The sequence below is a fragment of the Saccostrea echinata genome, unplaced genomic scaffold, assembly GCF_033153115.1.
Source record: "Saccostrea echinata isolate AGI-Se365-2 ecotype Australia unplaced genomic scaffold, CSIRO_AGI_Sech_v1 ptg000008l, whole genome shotgun sequence".
Classification (NCBI taxonomy): Eukaryota; Metazoa; Mollusca; class Bivalvia; order Ostreida; family Ostreidae; genus Saccostrea; species Saccostrea echinata.
The window spans coordinates 972,109-998,947 of NW_026889757.1; the positions used below are offsets into that span (position 1 = coordinate 972,109).

Consider the following 26,839-nt stretch of genomic DNA (forward strand, 5'->3'; position numbering starts at 1 on the left):
TACACTAATATAACATAATTTGCAGCTTAATAAATGAGAAAAATGATCAAATGTCGATCAAATTTCAAATGCTATATGTACAATAATAAGTTCATGAATGAAAGTATGTAAAAAAAAAAAATGTTAATATTTTTCCAAACACTTATATTCAAAACTTTGAAATAAAACTTTTAAAAAATGAAAAATTGAAATATTCTCTTAAAATGACTCTTCAGTAGATTTTAGTATTCATCTCCGCATTCCCCCACGAGAAGATGGTCCACTAGGTCTAGAGCGTTTCATAGGTGGACCTCCTCTAGAGTCCATATTTGAAGGTCTACGCTGACCCCCAGGATAACCTCCCCTGTCTCTGTCGTCTCGCTGAGGGTGTCCTCTTGAGGGTGCACCTCTTTGAGGTGGGCCTCGGTTTGGCGATTCATACATTCCTTGAGAGGGACGTCCACCGTCTCTTTGTGAGCCTATATTCCAAACAATTTATTTGAGGAACATATTTTATGAATCACAAATACTGCACAGAACATATCGCAAATGAACGAAAGCAAATAATATTTGTATTTCAGTTTGAAATATTTTTCGAAAGCAATAAAAATTATACAATGGGTGTTCTTATATAATGCATATATTTACAGAATGCATTATTGAGGCTTTAGGTTTTATCCTGGCAATGAGCAAACTAGGTTACGGTGTCTTGGTGGTACTGCATCAGTATCATACATTTTCTAATACATTCTTTGGTGAGTTTACGATTGTAGAAAACTTTTGCAGAATTATTTGAAGCTGAGAAAAGCAATGTTGCAAGATTCTTGAAATCCTGACTTCATTGGGATTGCAATTTCGCCAATCCTTTCCAACTGATTGAGCAGTCCAGTCAAATATTCATTTCTGCAGTGAAGCCATTTAATCTTTTCAGATAATTTTCTCAAGTTGACAGTGGATTTTTTTTCCCTTTATCCCTTAGTTGCTTTTGATAAACTCTGCTTGTTGTTATGCTTTCCAACATGTCAAGAGCTATTTCGATTGATGTTTGTTATTTTCAGTGATCCTTTTCAGTCTATGGTATTTTCCTCTATTTCTTGTTTCATTGTAAAGCAATTTCATTCGTCCATGTCAAAAACTTTGGATCCTTAGGAAAATCATAATGACTGTTATCAAATGTTGCTTGCAATTAATTTCAAAAAGTACTTATCTGATTTTTTTTCTCATTTTCTATTTTTTGTTACTTGAAAAAATATGTTTCAAGTGGAGAATTTCTTTTTCCTTTTTTTTTTTTTTTTTTTTTTTTTTAAATTTGACACAAATTTTACAAAAGTGAGGTCAAGGTCAAAGTAAAGGTCAAGGTAAAAAAAATTGATGCTCACATCAATATGCATCAGCATGTACAGTATGATAAAATTATCTTGGATAGTGTCTTTGAAATTGAGCTAAAGATAAATTTTTGAAAAGCAAGGTCAAGGTCAAAGGAAACATAAAGGTAAACAAAAATGATGCAGTACTGCAGTTGAATTACTCTTCAATATATATCATCATAATGAGTTTGATAAATATATCGAACAGTATCTTTAAAACTAAGCTAAATGCAAAGTGAGGCGGAACGGCGGATGGAAGGACCGAAGACGGACATGACAAGCACTATATGCCTCGGCCATATTCACGACGGGACATAAAAATTAGCCTCCTAAAGCTGCTCAACAGCAATATTGCTTCAACTGCTTTGCTGTGAGAAGTTGGTCCATGTTGCAGAAGCTTGACAGCACTGCAACTAATCCAGTAGTTTGACAGCATTTCAATGATCCACATTGCAGTAGCTTCAAAACATTGCACTGATCTACATCGCAGTAGCTTCAAAACATTGCACTTATCCACATTATAGTAGCTTTAAAACATTGCACTTGCAGAAGCTTGACAATATTGCACTGATCCATGTTGCAGTAGCTTAAAATAATTAAATTCTTCCTTTTGATGGAATGAAGATTTCTTGTGTATATGAATTTGGAAACCTCAGTGACTGTTGAATTTTTGAAAAACAGAGCATTTCATAAATTCTTCATTGTGTTCTTTTTGTTTTCTGTCAATTTTCAATTCCTTTCTACAAGCAGGGTCATCATTGATAACAAATTGGAATGCAAACAGACATATCCTTCAAACAGATTTTCTAAGCAGTTTATTTGGCCTGGGCATCATCATATGCTATTTTTAGAATTAATCCCCTCATCAGAACTCTTATTAGTGAAAGAGAGCAGAAAAGTAAGCAAAGTGGGACATACAGAAGTATAATTTATCATGTTTACATGTTTCAGTGTTCTAAATTCTTAGAGAAATATTTGAATCCTGTTTTTGATAACTTGTCAATCATAAAAATATTTATATAAAATTTTAACAAATCAAATAATGTTTTTTTTTTTTTAAGTGACTGCACTGAAGATCTCATTTACTTTTTCAATTTAAGCATTTTAAAATCAATTTTTCAGACACAAAGCATTAAAATTGTTTTTCCAGACAAGGGAAGTTTTTATAAAATGACATATTTGCTAGCTTTCAGATTATAACCTATTTGCCAGCTTTCTGGCTTTTCTCAGTATGAATTTGAAATAGGATAATAATCAAGGAAAATATATACTGTGTATAACTTGTATGTATCTTAAACTGATAGTATGGTACCCATAACTGAATATACTTATCAAGGATTTCTACTTTAACTAAAAAAAAAAAAAAAGAATAAAAAGTAAAAATTTATCTCTCTGTTTCTCTTATCAAAAACAAATTAAGAAAGACATTTCCCTAAGAGAAGGAGAAAGAAACAGTTGAGGTGCACATTGAATTCTTGTAAATGTACTCTGGAACAAAGGAGAAGTTCATCCTTGTGTCATCTACATTTATCCTCCTTGCATGTAAAATAAATAAATAAATAAATAAACCAAAACAAAGAAACAAAAACAAACAAACAAAACAAAACATGTAGATATTGCACTCCTCTTTTAACATTGCTTTTCAACTTGATTAATATTTGATAAAATATTTTTCACTTGATCCTCAAATAATTTTTTCCAGTTCACTCCTAATCCTGTAATTCATTATTCAGTGGCAAAGATGTCAGCTCAGTGATGCTGTTTCTGTAAATTCCTCTGGATGCTTTTACATGCTACGTTGACGATCAACTTTTTTTTCCACTGAAGATATTCATTGCACTTTGTAACAAATACAGCAGTTTTCCTTTGTTTTGATTTCTGTTTAATTTGTGTATGATTTCATTCCTTCATTCTCTGAACATTTCAGATCCTTGTCAGTCATTCCATTAATTTTTTGATATTTCAATTCTTTGTCATCCATTTCCATTTTTCATTTGATCAACAACTTTTTCAGGCCTAGTCCAAGAACAACACATAAAACTACAACAGATAGTGAACTACTACTTACTCATACTACTGAAGCTTCTACTGGCAGGGCCTCGACTTGGGGGACCACCTCTTCCAGAATCTAAAAATAAATATCCAAATGATTAGTAACACACAAAGCACAAACACAGAGTGCAGTTGTCAAAAGGCTTATTTCTGAACCACTTCTCTTGTTGGAACTCTTCAGAATTGAATTAATGCTTTAAAAATCAGGATTAAAATATTTTTAGAACATTTTACTAATATGAAGCAGTTAAATAAGATCAAACTTAAAAAAAAAAACCAAACACTTAACTTCTTATTTTCCATGATGCTGAGCATTTCTTTTTATTTCCCTTGTCCTACTTAGCATATTTTTACTGGAGAGTTATGGCAAGGAAACTAATTCTCAAAATGGCCCATTAACAACATATATATTTGATATTGGTCTATATTACCTCTGAAGGAATCTTCGTGTGGCTGTCCTCGATCAAAGTCTCCTCCTCCTCGGGAAGGTCCTCCTCTAGAGGGGCCCATTCTTGAACTTCCACCACGGCTGCTAAAATCTCTAAAATTGACCAACAAGAAGTTCGATTTTTTTTAGCATAAAACAACAAATAACTACACCTAGAATGGTGTTTAAGAGTTTAAAGTTAGTGAAGAACAGTAAGGACTTTTACCTTGAATTGACGTAATCTCTAGACTGATCTCTGTCCCTTCCCCCACTGTAAACATCTCTGCCTCCTATCCCTGTGTCACGTGATCCTCCATACATTGAGGTGCCACCTCGAGACATTCCACCTCCATAATCTCTAGTATTTTGAGGAGAACCATAATCTCTGATAAAATATGCACCATTTAACATCTTTAAACATTAACATGTACATGACACCTCAAAGTTTATATGGCCATATTCCATGAGTCTCTAAATTGTGAAATAAACGAATTTTCATTATCTTATAAAAAATTATTTAAAGGGTTACAGCCCTTGCAGCAACCATTCAGAAATTATGATCAAGGTTGAAGTTTTTTCAAAAATAGGTGAAACTCCAAGTTCAAAATTGTTGGTACCCAATGAAGGTCTTGTCACAAGGATCACAAATATTTTAAATGTGAAAGCCATCAAAACTTATGGTGAAGGTTATAAAGCTGTTCAAAAGTACGTCAAAATCCAACATCCAGGTCAAAAGTTCAAAATTGTTGGTATCAAAAGAAAGTTCTTGTCACAAGAAAATATGGAACCCTAGCACCAACCATTCAAAAGTTATGGCCAGGTTATTTTTTTTTAAAAAGTAGATCAAATACCAAGGTCAAAAGTGTTGGAAATCTTGTCACATGGAATACATATGTAAAATTTGAAAGCCCAAGCTCCAACCATTTTAAATTTATGGCCAAGGTTAAAATTTTTCAAAAGTAGGTAATACTGCAAGATCAAGGTCAAAAATACAGTAAAACTTGTCTAATCCGGCGACCAGTGGTTCCAAAATTTTTGGCCGGATTAGACAACATCCGGATTGGAGAAAATTGAACCATTATAGCGAGTCAAAAATTACATAGATATAAACAAAGAGTGGTAAATAAATACTTGATCAAATGTGTCATTTTTACGTTTCACTTAAAAAAAATCGTCTATTTCCGTTTGTTTTAAACTCTGTTTGTTCTTCAGAATTTTCATTTCTGTTTATGTTTTTTATTCAGTAACGAAATATAGGCTAACATCTCTTCGTCATTTATTAAATTTGAAAATCGTTAAATGTTTTAAACACACTCCAAAACCTCATCGTAGCTGTAAATATTATTTTGTTAGGGACGGATTCCTAATTAATTAATTTCTTTTAAAATTGATATGTTTGAATATTTAGAGACACTGTATTTGTTAATTTCAAATGTTATAATGAATATGGAACCAAAATCTTCTGTCGTTATGATCGTTGTAAACTAGCGACACAAAGGGAAGTAATTCGAATTGCACGTCGTGCACGCAAAACGAAAGTAGAAAGGAGGTCATGAATAAGTCTCCAAGTTTTTCTACTGACATGCTACAGGCAACCATCACTATCACTCGTTCTTTTGCGAGTTAATTTCCTAGCTTTACTTGAGCCATTAATGATTTTTTATCACGTTGGTTAAAATCTAAACTGTCGATACAGGATAGATCATTAACGGGACAATAATTACCCCACGCGAGACTTCTCTAATGACCAGCGGGCACAGGTAAAAATAAGTGGCCGGATTAGAGGAGATAATTTGTACTAATTATGGGCAGTTGGTTCTTTAAATAGCGACCGGTTTACAGAATAGGCAAGATCCGGATTGGACAACATTTATTAAACATAAATTATAAAGAAAATTCAGGGGACTAAAATATTACGCCGGACTGAACAACATGCCGGAATGTACAACATCCGGATTCAACAAGTTTTACTGTATATACATTCAAGAAAAGGTCTCATCACAAGGAATACACATGTGAAGTATGAAAGCCCTAGCACCAACCGTTCAAAAGTTATGGCAAAGGATAAAGTTTGGTGAAATTTTGCAAAAGTGGGTCAAACTCCAAGGTCAAGAGGTCAAATATGTCAGTACCCAAAGAAAGGTCTTGTCACAAGGAATACACATGTAAAGTATGAAAGCCCTTGCTTCAACCAATCAAAAGTTATGGATAAAGTTTTTGCAGACATACAGAGCAAAACTATATCTTCGATTACGGGGGCATTAAATCATGTTTGTTTATGGTTAACGACCAACCACAGATTTTTTTTTTCATTGTAAAATTGATAAATCGCATGTCTATATTATCTTGAAACATAACAGCTTCTAGGTCATAGGGTCACTTTTTAGTAGCTGTTTTTAGAGCTGTCTGATAAATTGTAAAATGAAAATATTTTATGGCTAGAAGAGGGCTTCAAACTGTCTTTAAACAAGAGGCCCATGGGCCACATCGCTCACCTGAGTAACTTTGGCCATGCTGTTCATTACCAGACTTCCCCCCTTGTAATACCTATTGTGGCCCCGCCCTACCCCCGGGGGTCATGATTTGAAAAATTTAGAATCAACACTATCCCAGGATGCTTCCACATAACTTTCAGTTTTTCTGGTCCAGTGGTTCTTGAGAAGATTTTTAAAGATTTTTCCTATATATTTCAATGTTTCCCTATTGTGGCCCCGCCCTACCCCCGGGGTCATGATTTGAACAATTTAGAATCTACACTATCCCAGGATGCTTCCACATAAGTTTCAGCTTTTTTGGCTCAGTGGTTCTTGAGAAGAAGATTTTTAAAGATTTTTCCTATATATTTCAATGCAAAACTTGTATTCCCTATTGTGGCCCTGCCCTACCCCCGGGGGTCCTGATTTGAACAACTTAGAATCTACACTATCCCAGGATGCTTCCACATAAGTTTCAGCTTTTCTGGCTCAGTGGTTCTTGAGAAGAAGATTTTTAAAGATTTTTCCTATATATTTCAATGCAAAACTTGTATTCCCTATTGTGGCCCTGCCCTACCCCCGGGGGTCATGATTTGAACAATTTAGAATCTACACTATCCCAGGATGCTTCCACATAAGTTTCAGCTTTCCTGGCCCAGTGGTTCTTGAGAAGAAGATTTTTAAAATTTTTCCTATATATTTCAATGTAAAACTTGGATTCCCTATTGTGGCCCTGCCCTACCCCCGGGGGTCATGATTTGAACAATTTAGAATCTACACTATCCCAGGATGCTTCCACATAAGTTTCAGCTTTTTTGGCTCAGTGGTTCTTGAGAAGAAGATTTTTAAAGATTTTTCCTATATATTTCAATGTAAAACTTGGATTCCCTATTGTGGCCCCGCCCTATCCCCGGGGGTCATGATTTGAACAATTTAGAATCTACACTATCCCAGGATGCTTCCACATAAGTTTCAGCTTTTCCGGCTCAGTGGTTCTTGAGAAGAAGATTTTTAAAGATTTTTCCTATATATTTCAATGTAAAACTTGGATTCCCTATTGTGGCCCCGCCCTACCCCCGGGGGTCATGATTTGAACAATTTAGAATCTACACTACCCCAGGATGCTTCCACATAAGTTTCAGCTTTTCTGGCCCAGTGGTTCTTGAGAAGAAGATTTTTAAAGATTTTTCCTATATATTTCTATGTAAAACATTGATTCCACATTGTGGCCCCGCCCCACCCCCGGGGGTCATGATTTGAACAATTTAGAATCTACACTACCCCAGGATGCTTCCATATAAGTTTCAGCTTTACTGGCCCTGTGGTTCTTGAGAAGAAGATTTTTTAATGACCCCACCCTATTTTTGTCTTCTCTTGATTATCTCCCCTTGTGAGGGGACTTGGCCCTTCATTTTAACAATTTAAATTTCCCTTCACCCAAGGATGCTTTGTACCAAGTTTGGTCAAAATTGGCCCAGTGGTTCTTGAGAAGAAGTCAAAAATGTGAAAAGTTTACAGACGGACGGACAGACAGATGGACAGACGGACGACGGACAAAATGTGATCAGAAAAGCTCACTTGAGCCTTCGGCTCAGGTGAGCTAAAAATTGCATTTCACAGTTATGCCTTTAAGTCAAAAAATTTTTGAAAAAAAAATTCCTACCAATGATCTTATATTTTGTTAGCATGTAATAGTCAACACATATTTTTAAGGCCCAATAACATCAGAGTTTCAGAAACTTTTGTAAATACCTGGATGGCAGTCTGTCTCTTGATGTTGGCCCCCTTTCATATGCAATGTCCCGTGAAGACTGATATTCACGAGGGGGAGGGGAATAGTCTCTCTGTGGAGGGTCATAGCGTGACGACTGTTGAAAATCTCTTCCTGAGCCCCTAGTCATCCTGTTACAAATTAAAGCATAAACATTCAAACCTACATGTAAATATTGTTTATCTGATCACTCTTACAACAAAATATGTGAAAGTTTGGACAAAGTAATTAAGTATTAAAAAAATTTTTTTTTCAAATGCATGTACACAAACCTGTCGGGGCCAGAACCTCTGCTGAAGTCTCTAGGGGCTGGTGAATAATTATCTCTACCACGAGACATTGGTGGATCCCTTGATCTTTGGGGTGGACCACGGTCCATACCTCTGTCCATCCCACCATAACGATCACCCCCAAAATCTGCAAAAATATAAAATTACTATCAAAATTTCATTCTAAGGATTAAATCATTCAAAGATATTACATAAATGAACAAATTTGGAAGGAAGTCTATTTAGGATTAGTAAATAGTATCATTGAAAATGAACTCAAGACATTTAAAGGCTAATTGCCCTTTATGCATTACAATTTAATCCTGAAAAAAAAAAGACAAACTGCCTATTAAATTATAGTTGCAGGCTATTAGCCTCTATTACTTAAAATTGTTCATAAATTGCAAAGCAAACTTGCTATATTTTCTTAACAATTTTTAGGCAATTTGCCTCTCTTTTGATTTATTGTGGCTTTAGGCAATTTGCCCATCTTATTGTTTTAGATCTAAAACATGCTAAATGCAACTACATGTATCTTGAGCACAAATTACCTTCATTTCCACCTTGGCCATAAGGGTAAACATTAACAGTATTCCCACCACTATTATTATCTGTAAAATCTTCGTATGGGGATACAGTAGCTGGATGAGGAAAATAATGAGGGTTATCAGTACTGAAGTCCAGTTCCTCAATGTCAACAGTTTCTTGGCCTTCTGACCAATTTTTATCTTTCAGAGGTTTATTACTGATAACTTTCTGAAGGGCTTCCTTCTGTGATTCTAACAGATTCTCATTAACTGGCTTTAATTCAGTTTCAGGTAATGGATTGTTCTCTGATTTTGATTCTGGTTTCTGTTCATTTTTTGTATTTATTTCTTGTGTTTGAGCCTCATTTTTGGCCTGATTTGCTCCACTCTGTGCATTACTTTTGGCCTGATTTTCATTCAGATGAGTTTGAGTATGGCTCTTTGTTGAACTTGACTGAGTAGCACTTGATGATTGCTTAGATGTTTCAGAATCTAGAATTTTAGGTGGGTTCTTCCAAAATTCCTCAATTGACTGCAGCCAAGGGTTTTCTTTCACTGATGATTCAGACACATTAGTTTCAACTTCTTCCTTTTCTGTTCCAGTATTACTATCTTTTTTTGCTTGGGATTCTCCTCCTAATGCAAATTTCTGATTTATGTGAATTTGAATTTTGTTTTTATTCTTTGCAACTCCTTTGAAATATTGTACTGGTGGCTTGAACTGCTTAACACTGGATACTTGGTTTGATTTTCCAGAATTTGAATTTGGTGGTTTTTTTGCAGTGTCTTTCAAGTTAACATTATCATTTACCGGTCCCTGGACTTCTGGGTTTGCCACAGGTTGAGCTCCATATGCCATTTGATTAAGACGGTCCGCAATTGAATTTGAACTTGACAATTGAGGATTTTGAGTTTGAGTAGGGGTTACAGTGTTAAAGCTCTGAGTTTGAGTATGAGCTACAGTGTTAACGCTCTGAGTTTGAGCATAGCTTACAGTGTTAAGGTTCTGATATGCTGATGACTGAGTCTGACTTGCAAATTGCTGGTTTGTGTATGGCATAGTTTGGCTTACAGAAGTCTGAGTAAAACCACCTGTTTCTACAGGTGGTCCAAAACTAGATGTCTCTGATGCTTTCTGCCAATAATCTGCCATGGCTTGTTGCCAGGGATTTTGTGGAGTTTCCTCTGTTGTTGCATTCTGATTTGGTTTAGGATTATGGTCACTAGTTGTGTAGCTGTAGTTTGAAGACCAAGTGTATTCTTGTGGCCCTGTCGCAGAACCCCACTGTTGTTGCTGATTTGTATAACTCTGCCAGTTATATGAAGTATTAACCTGTGAATATGCTTGTTGTGTCTGTGTGTATTCGACAGGCTGCTGGACATTTGTACTTGAATATTGGGAGGTTGAAGGAGCACTTTGACTATACCAACCCTGATTGACATTTTGATTTGGGTTTGCCTGTTTTTCCGACCAGTTTCCTTTGGAAATATTTTTCTTTTGATAGGATTCATAAACAGTTTTGCTCTGTTTTGACATCAGATTTACAAATTTGGCCTTTTGTTGTTTTGCCTCTGGGTCATGAGTGACAGACAAGGTCTCCGTAGGACCACCAACTTGCAATGTTGTAGTTGCAGTTGCTAAATTTCCTGGGTACATAATTGGGGGCTCATATTTTTTCCCACCATGATGTGTTTCTGGCCTATTTAAATCATTTTTCCTTTTCTCTATTTCCTCAGGTGTCAAACCCTTTTTAAGCATTCTCTGTTTGAACTCTTCATCCCTTTTCTCACCTGTTGGATCTTCATACTCTACTTTTGCTTTTCTAATTTTCATTCTTACATGATTACGAAATTTTCTGAACTCAGCCATTAGACTTGGGCATTTATTTGCCCATTCTTGCATTTCATCCTTCTGTCTAACTAGTAACACTAGATCTGGAGTAATCCAGGGTTTTTCTTCATCTAACTTTTGTGTGTGCTCAAATTCATTGATCAAATCTGGAAAGAAAATTCTAATTATGTGAGCCGTGAAGCTCATCCATAAAGTTTTTTTTTTTAATTTCATGATGAGGAACAGTGAATCAGTCTGTAAAGGTCAGGACAATGTCTACTCATTATCCTCTCCCTACAAAATGCAGCCTTACACTCAACAAGAGGCCCAGGGGCCACATCGCTCACCTGAGCACTATGGCTAGGAAAAAGCAGAAATCACTTCAATCTTGAAAGGTTGAAAAGTTTAAATATAAAAGTGGTTGGGGGGGGGGGGGTGTCAGGAATTGAACAAATTTGAATCTACATTATCTGAGGATGCTTCCATTTAAATATGACCAATCATGGCTTTGCTGTTCTTGAGTAGAAGATTTTTAAAGATTTAACCTATGTATTCCTATGTAAAACTTTGATCACCCATTGTGGCCCCACCTGATCCACAGGGGTCATGTTTGAACAAACTTGAATGTACACTATCTAAGAATGCTTCCATATAAATATGACCAATCATGGCTTTGCTATTCTTAACAAATAGTTTTTTTTAAAGATTTTTACTATGTGTTCCAATGTAAAACTTTGATGGCCCATTGTGGCCCCACCCGACCCCCGGGGGTCATGATTCGAACACATTTATATGTACACTATCTGAGGATGCTACCATATAAATATGACCAATCATGGCTTTGCTATTCTTAACAAATTGTTTTTTTTTTTTTTAGAATTTTTACTATGTGTTCCTATGTAAAACTTTGATCGCCCATTGTGGCCCCACCCGACCCCCGGGGGTCATGATTTGAACAAATTTGAATGTACACTATCTGAGGATGCTACCAAATAAATATGAGCAATCATGGCTTTGCTGTTCTTGAGAAGAAGATTTTTAAAGATTTTTCCTATATATTCCTATGTAAAACTTTGATCGCCCATTGTGGTCCCACCCGACCCCCGGGGGTCATGAGTTGAACAAACTTGAATCTACACTACCTGAGGATGCTACCATATAAATATGACCAATGATGGCTTTGTTGTTCTTGAGAAGAAGATTTTTAAAGATTTTTCCTAAATATTCCTATGCAAAACTTTGATCGCCCATTGTGGCCCCACCCGACCCCCGGGGGTCATGATTTGAACAAATTTGAATCTACACTACCTGAGGATGCTTCCATGTAAATATGACCAATTATGGCTTTGCTGTTCTTGAGAAGAAGATTTTTAAAGATTTTTCCTATATATTCCTATGTAAAACTTTGATCGCCCATTGTGGCCCCACCCTACCACCGGGGGTCATGATTTGAACAAACTTGAATCTACACTACCTGAGGATGCTTCCAAGTAAATATGACCAATCATGGCTTTGCTGTTCTTGAGAAGAAGATTTTTGAAGATTTTTCCTATATATTCCTATGTAAAACTTTGATCGCCCATTGTGGCCCCACCCGACCCCCGGGGGTCATGATTTGAACAAACTTGAATGTACACTATCTGAGGATGCTACCATATAAATATGACCAAGTATGGCTTTGCTGTTCTTGAGAAGAAGATTTTTAAAGATTTTTCCTGTATATTTCCTATGTAAAACTTTGATCGCCCATTGTGGCCCCACCCTACCCCCGGGGGTCATGATTTGAACAAACTTGAATCTACACTACCTGAGGATGCTTCCACATAAGTTTCATGTTTTCAAGCACAGTGGTTCTTGAGAAGAAGATTTTTTAATGATGCCATTAATTTTTCACGAATTCTTAATTATCTCCCCTTGGAAGAGGGCGTGGCCCTTCATTTGAACAAACTTGAATCCCCTTTACCCAAGGATACTTTGTGGCAAGTTTGGTTGAAATTGGCCCAGTGGTTCTTGAGAAGAAGTCGAAAATGTGAAAAGTTTACAGACGGACAGACGGACAGACAGACGGACTACAGACAAAATGTGATCAGAAAAGCTCACTTGAGCCTTCGGCTCAGGTGAGCTAAAAACTAATTATATTAAGCAATTATAACTTTTTTTTTTAATTATCAAATTGTAAATTTCTTTTTGATCATTAGAACTCTATTTAGAAGGATTTTGAAGATATTCAAATAAAACACATATATATGTACATAAACCTATGGAAAATTTGGGTGTAGAAAATATCAGCAGATTCCATGTTTAGTTTCCACTGTAATTGTTTCTACACTAACCAATATTCTTTTTTCTCAACCCTTCCCCCTTCTTTCAACAAAGTCTTTTTTAAGTAAGAAGACCTAATACTGGCTACCCCCCATGTTTTTCTATTGCTGTGTTTTACCATTTTATGTTAGGTCTACATCTTCCCTGAGAAAAGACTGATTTCCTTTTTTGACTCAATGCAGGAATGATTTATTACATGTGGATAATTGTTAAAACATATTTGGAATAAGTAGTCTAATTTCACTTTTTTTTTTAACTTTACTAACATAATTTTTTCTTCATCAGAATTTTTGCTGCCTCAAAATTAATAAAAAATAGCATTTTCCACCAGTTCTGATTCTTTAAATCAACTGTCACGTCAGACTCAAACATTTGCATATATTAAATAACCAATCAGAATACAGAGATTGTTAGAGATTACATACCTCTCCTTGGTGGACCATCATACCCATCCCTCCTAGGGGGTGGGGCCCCTCTCTCTTGCCTACTGAAATCTCTGTCTGACCTCCCACGATCTGACCTCTGTCGAATGGGGGACCTACTATATATAATTTTAGATTTTGACTTTATTTCTTCAATGTAACTTGCGAGTATATTGTTCAATATCTGAAAATAAAATAACTTTCTGCATCTTTTACAAGTCTATCCCTGTAATTTGATCTAGAAGCATGTCATTAATTTGCCAAGTAAAGCAATCAAACAAATAAAAACAGCCCACTTGGCAATCAAAACTGCTGTTTTTTTCTTTTTTTTTCCAATCATAAGTAATTTGCATAAAAATCAAATAACAGTGGAATCTCACCTATGAAGTTTTGATTGTTACTGTATCAACAGCAAATTGTTGAACAAGAAGCATATTAAGAGTTAAGACTGTGAAACACAGTAAAATGTTGAACATCATGTAATGAAGTACACTGGGTATTTCATTTCGTTTGTCTTGTTTTGTATAAAAACATTCCACACAACACTAACCTCCTCATTTCCATGTTTCCATCTCCTCCTCTCCCTCGTGGTCCACCTCGACTTCCTCCACCACGCCCTGATCCACCACCCCCTCGACTTCCTCGTGGTGCACCCCGAAAGCTACCACCTCTCGGTGGTGGTCGCTGGTTTTGTATTTCGTGTCTTGGTTTTACAGCTTGCTCTACATAGATCTGTCTACCATGAATTTCCTATAAAAACATACATTAAATCAAAAGCCTGAAAGGCTTCAATGACGTCGAAGAAGAAAAACAATTTCAAAAGATCATTTTGAATTTGAAGATAGCAATAAGTCAAGTGACTGACTCAGGAAACATAATTAAAAAAAATAGTTTAAACAAAATATCACAAGTACAGTCTGGGGCCTTATGTCATGGTCCGAATGGAGCAGGGTTCGAATTGACCAGACACCGTCGAACATGTTCATGCTAAATTCTTTTCAGTCAGTTGAAGAACTATGAAGGATTTCATGAATTTATATAATATTTTTTTCTAATTGCCAATGTCAAAGCATTGTATTAGTGATTGCATCTAAACTAAAACCAAGACTCTGTTCTGTTACAATTACGATCGAGTTACGATCGGGCGTGGTATACGGTATACTGGGAAATTGAGGAAATGGAGAAATACAGCAATACTGGTCAATATCATCGGTTTTTAGGATGAGTTGGTTAGACGATTGTATAAATAAAGCTAAGATTTGGAAATTCAATCTTTTTAGTCTTGTAGTATTCGTGTTTATGTAATTTTGTAATTATTTTACCTCCTGTTGTGTTGTTTATGTTACACGGTTATCGTTCCGAAATGTTATTCATGTCATTCAACGCACCCTTTCTGTAGAAATTCATCTGCAACAACCATCACGTTTTTCTTGTGTGAGAATAAAACATAATATTGTTGTTTTGCAATAGAATTAATTGCAGATATAATTGATGCAATTTTATTTTCAAGCTATTATTCATTTTGAGCGTTTTCAAAGAAATTGGTCTATAGCTATTGCTATTTTCTATTGCGGATGCATCGACTGACACATTCGGTCGCGTACATATCCGGTTACGATTTCAACTGGGCGCTTGCTAGATGACGTTCGAGCTCCAAGAGCTCGACGTCATAAAAAAGCATATAAATTGTACCTTTACAATACATACCAGACTGATGACATTTTTTTGTAGTACTTGCAAAGTTTTTTGCCCACATGAAGTCACATGTTAAAAAAAGTCAATGAATTTTCAAAATGAGCATGTTTACTGTCAATGTAAATAAAGGTTCAGAAATTGTTTTCTTTGTGAAATAAACAAATTCGTTTTCATTGAACACAGCATTTATTCACTTCAAGGATTTTTATTCCTAGTAATACACCATGGTATGATAATCCTTGAAACAAGACAATTTTGCATTGCAATAGAGGCATTACATAATTTGCACTTCATTGTAGTTAGTGTTCCCTTACATGAATTTTCTGTAACAGTGCAGTCAGAATGTCTCTTTTTGTATTATAATTTATGCTTTTTGTTACATACAACACAAACTGTATTGCTGGATCCAGTGGGTCAAATGCAGCATTTGAAGCATTTCTGGTAGTGTACATTTCTAGATGCATCAACCAAGCAAGTATGGTCCACATTGGACTTCGATATTTGGGAATGGACCTGGTACTTACAACTTTGGACAGATGAACCTCAGGTATAGCATAAGCTCATCTCAACTTCATCATAGTAAGACAGAAATGATAACAATTAAAGCAACAAACCTTTTTGTCCATTTCTTTGATGGCATCATCAGCATCATATGGGTTTTCAAAAGTGATAAAGGCATATCCTCTAGTTTGATGTGTGTTTTTGTCTCTCTTGACTATGACTACAAATAATTTAAAAATAATCATTAAAGAAAGAGAAATTCTAAGAGTGAATAGGGAAATTTAAATTTTATTTGTATTTAGGTCATTCAGATGTTTTGATTTATTGCTCCTTCAGAGGTAAATGTGTGTTCATGATTTAAGACAACAAACCAAAATATAAATTTCACACATATGATATTGTTATAGGAAATATGGCAGTCAAAACAGTTACAGGCTGCTTTGTGATGTTGATCACAGGTATTTGTGGACAGGACGTATCCCCCCTCCCCCCGAATATACCCCCAGGTCAAAAAATATTTTTATGTCTTTTTTTTTATAAACTATTCTTCTAGTACACATTTGCAATGTATTCCATATGAAAAATCCAAAAAATAACGCAGAATTAACCATCTTAATGGTTTTACTAAAAAGTCATACCCGCGGTATTATAAAATAGAGAAGGTAAGTCACTTCCATTTGTTGACACTGGACCCCTCTTGGATATCAGGCCTGAAATATCATTTATCTAATACATCACCAAAATGTGTCATGATATCTTGTTTCGGTAGATATTTTTGTCTCTAATCGTGCTATTTAATTGCCCAGGCATTCCATAATAATCCGAGTATTCACCGTCAAACGTGAAAAATGCTACAAAATTTGGAAATGTCAAAGTAGAAATTACGGACGTGATGCAAAAACGACACCTAGCATGTAACTTTCGAGTTCTGAGTGTTACAGAATTGAGGGAAAAGCCAGAGGTCTATGAAAAAGTTTGGGAAATTTTTGATAAAGAAGTCAAAATTAATTCAATAGAATTTAATTCTGCTTAAGATTTTCGAGATGAGTGAGGGTAGTTGTCAATATTCCATACAAAGGATGTTATCACTGATACCAAGTAGCGTTTTAAAAATCGCTTAAACATTATAATCTTGACATGTAAACCACCCCCACCCCACCTTCTGCGTGGATGTTGGAACCAAAATTCATAATGTTACAGGATTCAATAAATGTAGTCTACAAAAGTTCACTGAAAATTATCATAGAATGGTCAAATTTTCATAGCAATATGCAGAATAAAATGGTGGATTGAGAGGTGTACATTGTAACCAAAAGCAAACTTTGCTCTTGCAAATCAAGTGGCTACAGTCTGACGACTACCTTCTGTAAGTCTTCCATAATGACTGAAGTACTTCTCTAACACAGCCTCGTCTATGTCACTTGCTAACCCGCCTACAAATACTTTCCCAGGTCTATCTGCCTCTGCTGCTGGCATCTACAAATAACAATGGACGTTAGAGTAAATATTTTTTCAATCGATAATCTCATTTGGAGAAGATTTTACACACATTGCAGTTGCAGAGATTAATGTATTCAGGTATGTTTTAATTTGTGTAATTTTTAGAGGTTGCAGTGAAAACGAAAGTTGTTCAATTTTCTTCCCCTATCTCTGTTAAATTATAGTGCAACTTCTCAATAACTCTCCTGCTTCTTTTTATGTTTTTGATGTGTGCTTTCCGGGAAAATATGATTTGTAATTGACAAGAAATACTTGTTGTGTGCAAAATTGTCAAATCCGATAATACCTTGCTTTCCTTGATAAAATGGCGTCGTCTTATTAACCGATGCGCATGCGCCAACTAAAAGAACAAGTCATACAGTAATCTATTCGTTTATACTGGACCCCCCCCCCCCCCCCCATTTGCTTGTTTTTTGTATTAATAGATCAATTGGTCTGGGTTTTTTTTTTAAAGCATTGCATTTTTAAGGGCAGATCAAGGATTTTTCCCAAAAAGGGGGTGGGGTGGTCTTATTCTTATAAAATAAGTCGCCTTTTCCTTCACATATATATAACTGAGTATAGTTTTTGTGTTTGTTATTGATAATTAATAATGTGAAATTCAAACTAAAGAATTGCTATTAAAATATTTATGTGTTTCAAAATCATAATGGCCTGCAAGCTTTTAAATTTTCAGTACCGGGGTGCTGATTGAACATTTGAAAATATTATTTAAATTGATGACGTTCTTAACAATTATAGGAATTGGCGGGATGAAAAAGCCTTCTATATTATGAGACTATTGATGTGGCATTTTCTTCATATGGAAGGGACTGATTAATACGTGTGGGAGATATGGATTCTAGAAACAGATAAACATACAATAACAGAGAAAGGAATGAATGATTCAAATGTAACCTTCCAAAACTTTAAAAATTAGAACTTGAAGACTCTTATATCAAAGCGATATTTTGTAATGGACATAGTGATGTGGAATATACTTGAGAAATATTGAACTTTCTACCTCTTCCTACTTTTAGTTACATTCCACGGGATACTTTAATGAAAGTGACAAAGAATATACTGTGATACATTTTTAGGAGGAAAAATTTATTTGGCCAAACTTGGTGAAATTAATTGTGTCGTATATAATCTGGGAAATAAAAAGGTTACAGAATTTAATTGATTTTGTAAGACATTTGTATTCAGGAATAATTGTGCCAACGTTGACATTTCAACAAATAGTGTTGTACCAACGCTGAACCAACGTAATAATTATATTTTGAACCGAGGTCCAGCGTAGGGCCAATGTTACAAAATGTTTAGTTAGCATTGGTATGTTGGAATAACGATGTACCAACGTTGACATTTCAACAAAAGCGTTGTACCAACGTTGGACCAACGTAATAATTATATTTTGAACTGAAGTCCAACATTGGGCTAATGTTACAAAATAATGAGTTGGCGTTGGTATGTTGGGATAACGCTATATAATCGTTGATATATAAACAAACAGTGTTGTACCAACATAGGCCCAACATGTTGGGCCAACGGCGCGCCGATAAGCAAAAGGAAATTGGGCCAACGTAAATTGCCAACATTGGCCCAACATAACCAACATTGTTGGACCAACGTTGGGCCAATGTCCTCATGCTATCTGGGTATATATTCAAATTTTACCAACTTTAAAAGGGCACTTTATTTCCTGGGGTAGGGGTGTTCAACGTCAATTTGGGTAATTTTACTATATGAAAATAACAACTTTCAAAATCCTAAGTAGAAGACTGATCCCCCTTCCCGTGCTGGATACGCTTTTAATGTATTTCGTATGTATATTTACAGCAAAGGAGAAAATATATCCAGGCTTCAAAGCCTGAAAGATTATGGACAAATGCACTGGTCAGCAACAGACCTTCCCATTCCTGACCGCCAAGCATATCAGAGAGAGAGGGGGTGGGTGGGAGGGGGGATAGAGATAATTAAACAAGAAGCTACTTAGCACGGTTAAATGGCAGTTCAAATACCCGCATTCCTCAGCTTGACTCCAAAATATCCCATGGTAGACTCACTTGGCCAATATTAAAGATATTACAAAAGTCCGCTGTATTGTTATCCCCGCCCGACTGTCGATCTGTTTGTCACAATTTCTTATCGATGGTTTCTCATCCTGTGTAAGAGGTAATCGAAATTTCTTTCCGCATATATGATTCGACAAATATTGTATACATGTTGCATCTTGGGATGAATAATATCTGCTTTGGATACTGCGTGTAACCTTGTGGGGGATGCATTTTAGGAGTAATCCATTCTCAAAAACATATTGATAGAAGTCTTGAATACCTTGTCCCACGTGTCCTGTTTTACATATATATAGATGCAAAGAACCAGTCACGTTTCAGATGCAACATGACCTATATTTTCTAGAACACTTCCATTCTCAAACACTAACAGAATTGTTAATTGTTGAATAAAGTTGTATGAATGTATAATTCCAGTAAAGATGCATATTATTTACTAGATGCTTACATAAAACGTACAATACCTGCACATAAGTGTTTGCCTCTTAGGTATTATCCTTCGTACAAGAAGCAACAATAGTAATTCTATACTTCACAAAAATTTACATGTATCAAATTGAGCATAAAATGTTCAGGTGAACATGTTGCCCATGTGTCTTTTATTTCAGTAATATCTAAATAAATGTATTATAAAATCATTACAAGTCTGAAATTGAATTGATATATTTAATGAAGTATAAATTCTGTTTAAAAGGTTTTTAAAGAAAATGTTTGTGAAAACAAAAAAAGGGGATGCGTTTAACTTTTTAGCCCCGATTTGGCCTCCTAGATGAGAGTGAAAATTCAAAACCATAATGCACATATACATGTACAAGATACCACCCGGCATTCAAATTCTAAAGGATTATTTGCTTACAGTGTAAAATGTAAGAACAATATCTTTTTTGCATGGCCACCAATTGGCTTCCCAAATGAATATTTAGAAAAACTTTATTACACATCTACAGGACACCACCGTGCAATCATATTCCAAAGGAACCGGTTGGCTACTGGTAAAAACTGTTAAAGGAAACAAAAGTTTTTGTAGAAAAAGATCAATTTTTGGCCCCAAAGTGAAAATGAAAACTCTGAAGCATTATTGAACTAGTACAGAATAAAACACACACGCGCAAAAAATTACAGTAACTGCGTGTGACAAACAGATCGATGGATTGATGTACTGACGAGGATAACGAAAATATACCCGATATTTCGAAGCATATTTATGTCCAATATTAAAAAAAAGTCATTGAATTTATTTGCGATTTCTTGGGGGCAAGTAATTGTTTCACCGTCGACTTCTATAAGTGTGTTGTTGTAGATTTGGTTTGTTTTGAGGGAAGAAATTCCTTTGTACGGTCCCACATATTTTTAATTATGACAAAATCTCAATTATGACAAAATTTTCTTTGATATTTCATTTAACATTAACAAATACTTTACGTAAAATCTCCACAAATCGCAACAATCTCACAAAAATTGAAACTGTTCGTCAATGAAATAGTATACATACACTAAAGAGATCAAAAATGATCAATTCTTCATACTAAACAATTTTTCCATATGAGTGGGTCTTACATTTTTTTTTTTTTTTTTTTTTTTTTTTTTTTTTTTTTTTTTTTGAAAGACTATATCCAAAGTATGCTGTAATATACTTAAAAATATACATTTATCGATTAACAAAAAATGGAGCAGAGACCCACTATTCTTTAAAAAAATACTTCTATGACACAACATTCGTATCTTTAAAATCACGGTTGGCATGTAAGTCTCGAACAGAAAATTGATACTCACGATTTTTATTGCTTGGGTTCGAACCATATATGAATACATTTTTGTGTCGCCTGCAGAGCAGAGCGGCACTTAGGGATAAGTTTACCCGGCGTCTGTCTGTCTGTCACACTTTGTATCTCAAGAACTGTAAGAGATAGGAATTTGATATTTTGCACATATATTCCTTGGCACTTTGAATATTGTGCATTGCCATGGTTACCGACCTCGTGATCCTTGACCTTAACCTTTGACCTACTTTACAAAATAGTTAAAAGTACCAATATGCAACATATTTTTGACATTTAAGAGGTAAGTCTATGTTATTAAGCATGTGCACTGATTGTCATAAAACATTATGAAAACTACCAGCGTTATAATCTACTTGGCCTTGACCTTTGACCTGCTTTGCAAAATATACCGCGGACAGTTTAACTTATCTTATGTCTTTTGAATTCTGAGAGGTAGGGTGAAGATTAGCATTTATACGTTTATGAGATGAGGATACTGTACTTTGAAACTGTATTATATTCAGTTACTACACAAACTGATATTTAAATACTATGAAAATACATCGGGATCGGTATCCCACATTGATTTAATTTTAGTTTATTTATTCAATTGAGGGTTGGGAATCATACTTTCTTTAAATGTTAGATATTATCGCAATTTTGTACTATTCGTGAATGCTTTTTTCTGCATGAACTAGTAGTAAATAAATAGCTAACTACACTTAAGAGTAATTTACGCCTTTAATGAAGCTACAAAGCAGGCGACACATGCGTTCCTTGGAATACTCTAGTTTTAGAGTCATAGAATGATTTTTGCCGAAAGAATTTTCTGCATAAAAGTTTTGTTCGTCAAATTTCCATACCTTTCGATGATAAGAAATAAAATCACAAATTGAATATGACATACATTTGAAGCTATAGGCATTTTGCGCGCCTTGTTCGCCCATCTCCTTTGACGTTTATATTCTAAATCCTTCATTAACCACAATGGCATACCTATTGCATCTGGGAATGAATATCAGCAATGACGGCTTCAGACCTGTATTCTTTCATATGAGTTATGGTTATAAACTTACTTAGAATCAAAATTAATATAAGATGTATTATAAAAAGCGTCACACATTTTTCAAGCATGATCTTGTATACAGTATTCATACCCAGATATAGTATTATGGAATAAAATGAGTTGTGGCCCTTGCTTGGAGATACACGGTCTTTCGCCAGCTCTGACTAAAATGAGATTTTTTGGTAAACTCAGCTGAGAAAGTGTGTGGAAATGGGTTTGACAATTATGAAAGTCTATTCAAGAACTGCAAGATTATTGCAAGATTATTGTGTGGTATCACAAGTAAAAAAATGGGTGAGTCAAACAAAAGAGCTTTTCAGGACTTTTCTAAATCTTTTGCCGAGGCAGCGTCACGCACCCCCAAAAAATCTAAAGAAGGGTCTATATCTGATTATGCAACCACACAGGAACAAGAAAACCCATCACCAATTTGTTCTTCAACGCCAACTCAGGCCTATGAAAGTCAAGATCCGCGCCTCCAACAATTTCACCCAGGATTCCAACCCCAATATGTATTGAATGCCCCACTGACATTATCGCCCGAAGACATATTAAAAATTGCCGAAGCTGTCAGGGAAGGCATACGGGAGTCATTCCGTGAGGAAATTTCTAGTATGATAGAGGAAAAAGTCGCACCACTTCGGAAAGAAATCGAACACTTGCGAAACGAGAACCTGAATATGCGAAGACAAATAGACGAAGTCGAACAGTACAGCAGACGCCCGATGATCAGAATATCCGGAATCCCAGAAACACCAGATGAAAATACGAGCGAAAAAATTTTGCAAGAATCAAAGGGGCCTTAAAATCCACATGGGGAAGATGGGATGTAAGCCAGAGCAGTGGTTAACACAACGCACAGGGCAACCTGGTGAGACGGAGGAGGAAGTGGTTCAGGACAAACACCACAGTGACCACAGCCTCCATGTGTTAGACAATGACGAGGCTTCATACAGTGAGACCCATGACAGTGATGACAACAATCAATTACAGAACAGAAATCAACAGCAAGAAGAGATGGGAGACAATCGGTGTACTGAGAGTGATATAAGGAGGAGGAAAGTAAAATGGCCAAACAGTAACAACAAAAGTGAGTGGGAACAGTTTGATCGAGATGTTGATGTAATTCTGAATACGACCCTTGCAGGCAGTATTGACAGGAAAATAGAAGCTATGACATCAATTATATACAACGTAGGCCTCGACAGGTTTGGCACAGAACAAAGGAAAAAGTCACAAAAAGAGGGAAGGAAGAACAGGAGAGAGAGGGAAATAGCAAAGATGAGGCAAGACCTGCGGCAGCTTCGTAAGCAGTATATAAAGGCTACAGAAGAGGAGAAACCAGCACTATCACAGTTACGAGATAACATCAGGGAACATCTTAAGATAGCAAGAAGAGCAGAGAGAAGCAGGCGTAGAAGGAAACAGCGAGATAGAGCAAGAGCAAGGTTCACGTCGGACACATTCCAGTTTACATCAAGATTGCTAGGAAATAAAGGGTCTGGATCACTGAGATCTTCGAAGGAGGAGGTGGAGAAGTATTTGAGGGAGATGCACAGTGATCCACATAGGGACGAAGAGCTAGGGGAGTGGGAACAGTTGATACATCCTGAGGAGCCAAATCAACTCTTTGATGAATCACCACCAAAGCTAAAAGAAGTGGTAGAGGTAATTAAGAAAGCCAGAGCAGCATCAGCACCGGGACCAAATGGAGTTCCATATAAAGTTTATAAGAACTGTCAACGGTTGACAACGCGTCTCTGGAAACTGATAAGAGTTGTTTGGAGGAGAGGCCGATTGGCAGAGAGCTGGTACAGAGCAGAAGGCTGTTTTATTCCCAAAGAAGAGAAATCAGAAGTACTGAAACAATTTAGGACAATATCGCTCCTGAACGTAGAAGGAAAGATATATCTTGCAATTTTAGCTAGGAGAATGTCTAGTTACTTGCTTGAAAATCAGTACATTGATATAGCTGTGCAGAAGGGTGGAGTACCTGGAGTATCAGGATGTATTGAGCACACAAGTGTATTGACACAGATAATCCGGGAAACCAGGGAGTCAAAAGGGGAGTTGGCAGTAATCTGGCTAGATCTAGCAAATGCTTATGGAACAGTACCCCACAAACTTGTTGAACTGACACTCGAAAGATACTATGTACCAGAGAAGACAAGGGCAGTTTTAAAAGACTATTTTGATCATCTCCAGCTAAGATTCACAGTACAGGATTACACAACAGCATGGCAAGGATTAGAAGTTGATATAGTCACAGGATGCACCATATCAGTTATCCTGTTCTCAGCAGCAATGAACATGATAGTCAAGTCGGTGGAGAAGAAGAGCAGAGGGCCATGGATGAAGTCAGGAGTACGCCAACCACCAGGGAGAGCATTCATGGATGACATGACAGTTACAACCAAGACAGTTATTGAAGCCAAGTGGACAATACAAGAACTAGAATCAGCCATCACTTGGGCAAGAATGAAAGTAAAACCAAGTAAATCCCGAAGTTTGGTCATAAAGAACGGGAAAGTAAAGGAAGAAAGATTCAAGATTGATGGAGAGACAATACCAACAGTCTCAGAGAAGCCAGTAAAATGCTTGGGGAAATTCTTCAACGACACATTAACAGACAGGCAGAATGTGAAAGAAACATGCAGACAGCTGAATGAATGGATGGAAACTGTGGATAAAAGTGGACTGCCTGATAAATATAAAGCATGGATTTACCAACATGGGATACTGCCTCGCCTCTTATGGCCGCTATTGGTGTACGACGTACCCTTGACCATAGTAGAAGGGATGGAAACAACAGCAAGCAGATATCTGAGGAGATGGTTGGGGGTACCAAGAAGTTTCAGCAGCGTTGGTTTATATAGCTCTGGGACAAAGCTACAGTTACCTCTTAAGTCTATTACTGAAGAATTCAAGGTGACAAAAGTGCGTCAACATTTAATATTACAGAATAGCAAGGATGAGAAGGTACGGACAGCGAAAGTAGAAATTAGGACAGGGAGAAAGTGGTCAGTAAAGGAAACTATAGAGGAAGCAGAATCCCGCTTGAGAATCAGTGACATTATTGGAAGACAGGCAATAGGAAGACAAGGGCTTGATGTCACACCAACAGCAAGATGGGGGACAGCTTCAGTAGAGGAGAAACAAAATTTAGTGCAGAGAGAAGTGCGTACAATTGAGGAAGATTTAAGAATGGTGAAAGCAGTTGGAATGAAGAAACAAGGTAGCTGGTTGAACTGGGAGAATACACGCCAGGTGAAGTTGGGATGGAATGATATTGGAAAATGGAACCATTCAGACTTCAATTTAAGCTGAAATCAGTTTACGATGTTCTTCTCAGCCCAACTAATCTTGTAACATGGGGAGTGACAGATGATCCAAAGTGTGCCCTCTGTAGTAAACCAGCAAACTTGGAGCACATATTATCAGCATGCTCACAGGCTTTGAAAGATGGAAGATACCTTGGAGACATGATAAAGTTCTAGCCAGTATAGCTGACACCTTGGAGAAAAGTATCAAAAAACCAAGGAAAAAGAGAGAGGGCCTGAGATTTGTCAACTTCGTGAAAGAAGGTGAAAAAGGACATAAAGTTAGTGTGGAAGGAAGTGGTCTGCTAGGGACAGCAACAGATTGGCAGATGCAGGCAGACCTCAAGAGAAGATTAGAATTTCCACCTGAGATAACTGCTACGAACAAGAGGCCTGACATAGTTATCTGGTCAGTGGCAACAAAACAGACAATTCTTATGGAATTAACAGTACCATGGAAAGGCAGAATGGAGGATGCATAAGAGAGGAAAAACCTAAGGTACCAAGACCTAGTGACGGATTGTCAACAAAGTGGATGGAAGGTCTGGTTTTTCGCAGTAGAAGTGGGATGTAGAGGATTTGTGGGACAGTCTATGTGGAGGGCACTGAGAGTCATTGGTATTACTGGAGCAGAGAGAAGGTGACTGATAGGGAGTCTGTGTAGGGAAGCAGAGTCAGCATCTATGTGGTTGTGGAGAAGAAGGGCAGATAAGTGGAAAGACAGTTAAGATACAGCAGTGATATAGACAGTAAAATAGAGCAGCAGTGATGTTAAGCCAAGTGGTTCCGGGCTGGGACCTGATCACCCCAGTCGGCGCACCTCTGGAGGCTGTAGTGGACAGCGCCGAAACAGCTGATGAAGTAGGATCCACCTGAAGACGGAACCACACATCTTTCCACCAGGATGTATACAAGTAAAAATAGTAAGTAAATAGAGGCTGTCACCAATGCAGGAATAGAATTAAAACAAGAAGACATCATCAATTCGCACAGAGTTGGCAATCCAAAGAAACAACGTACTGGACCACGCCAAATAATAGCCCGTCTCAAATCCGTGGATACCAAGTTTTATGTGCTTCGGAATTCCAGCAAATTTAAGGACATCGAAGCTACCCAGAGAATCTCCGTCAACGAAGACCTCACCAATTTCCGTGACAGGCTGCTATATCTCTGCAGACAGCTATGTAGAAAAAACCTGCTACGTATAGAGTGCGAGGTCATCCAACGGAAAAATAACAGTAAAAGACAACCGAGACAAGTATCATCACATCCGAGATGAATCTGACTTAATTAAATTTGGACACGTAGTTTAAGAGGACGAGTAAGTGTGTTTCAAAAATGGCTAATTAAAATCTTGTACTCTTGTTGACAAACATTTCATCTTAAATAAATGTTACTTATGTAATACAATTATAGCTTTAATAATTTCCTAAATCAAAGTAATGTATATCATACCAAGTTTAGCCACAACTTCTCTCAGTCTGCCCTTCTTCTTTTTT

General features: G+C 36.5%; 1 protein-coding gene across 1 annotated transcript; it reads right to left on the bottom strand.

Annotated features, from left to right (window-relative positions):
- Positions 1-9: 9 nt before the first annotated feature.
- On the bottom strand, positions 10-17,472 carry LOC133180907 (uncharacterized). The gene is made up of 12 exons (XM_061315360.1): positions 17,424-17,472; positions 16,999-17,113; positions 15,751-15,857; positions 13,992-14,191; positions 13,445-13,560; positions 8,891-10,864; positions 8,343-8,487; positions 8,052-8,201; positions 4,052-4,210; positions 3,830-3,939; positions 3,415-3,474; positions 10-458 (listed from the first exon to the last, which is right to left on the bottom strand). Exons 2-12 carry the CDS (start codon positions 17,111-17,113, stop codon positions 229-231), a joined length of 3,366 nt encoding a protein of 1,121 aa, XP_061171344.1. The 5' UTR covers positions 17,424-17,472; the 3' UTR covers positions 10-228.
- Positions 17,473-26,839: the final 9,367 nt, after the last annotated feature.

Excerpts from the sequence above, each read along its gene's own strand:
- LOC133180907 (XM_061315360.1), bottom strand. The coding sequence starts at position 17,113 with ATGCCAGCAGCAGAGGCAGATAGACCTGGGAAAGTATTTGTAGGCGGG. Across the intron at positions 13,561-13,991 it reads GGAAACATGGAAATGAGGAG|TAGGTCCCCCATTCGACAGA; the intron begins GTTAGTGTTGTG and ends AATTATATATAG. Across the intron at positions 8,488-8,890 it reads TGGCCAAGGTGGAAATGAAG|ATTTTGGGGGTGATCGTTAT; the intron begins GTAATTTGTGCT and ends ATATTTTTGCAG.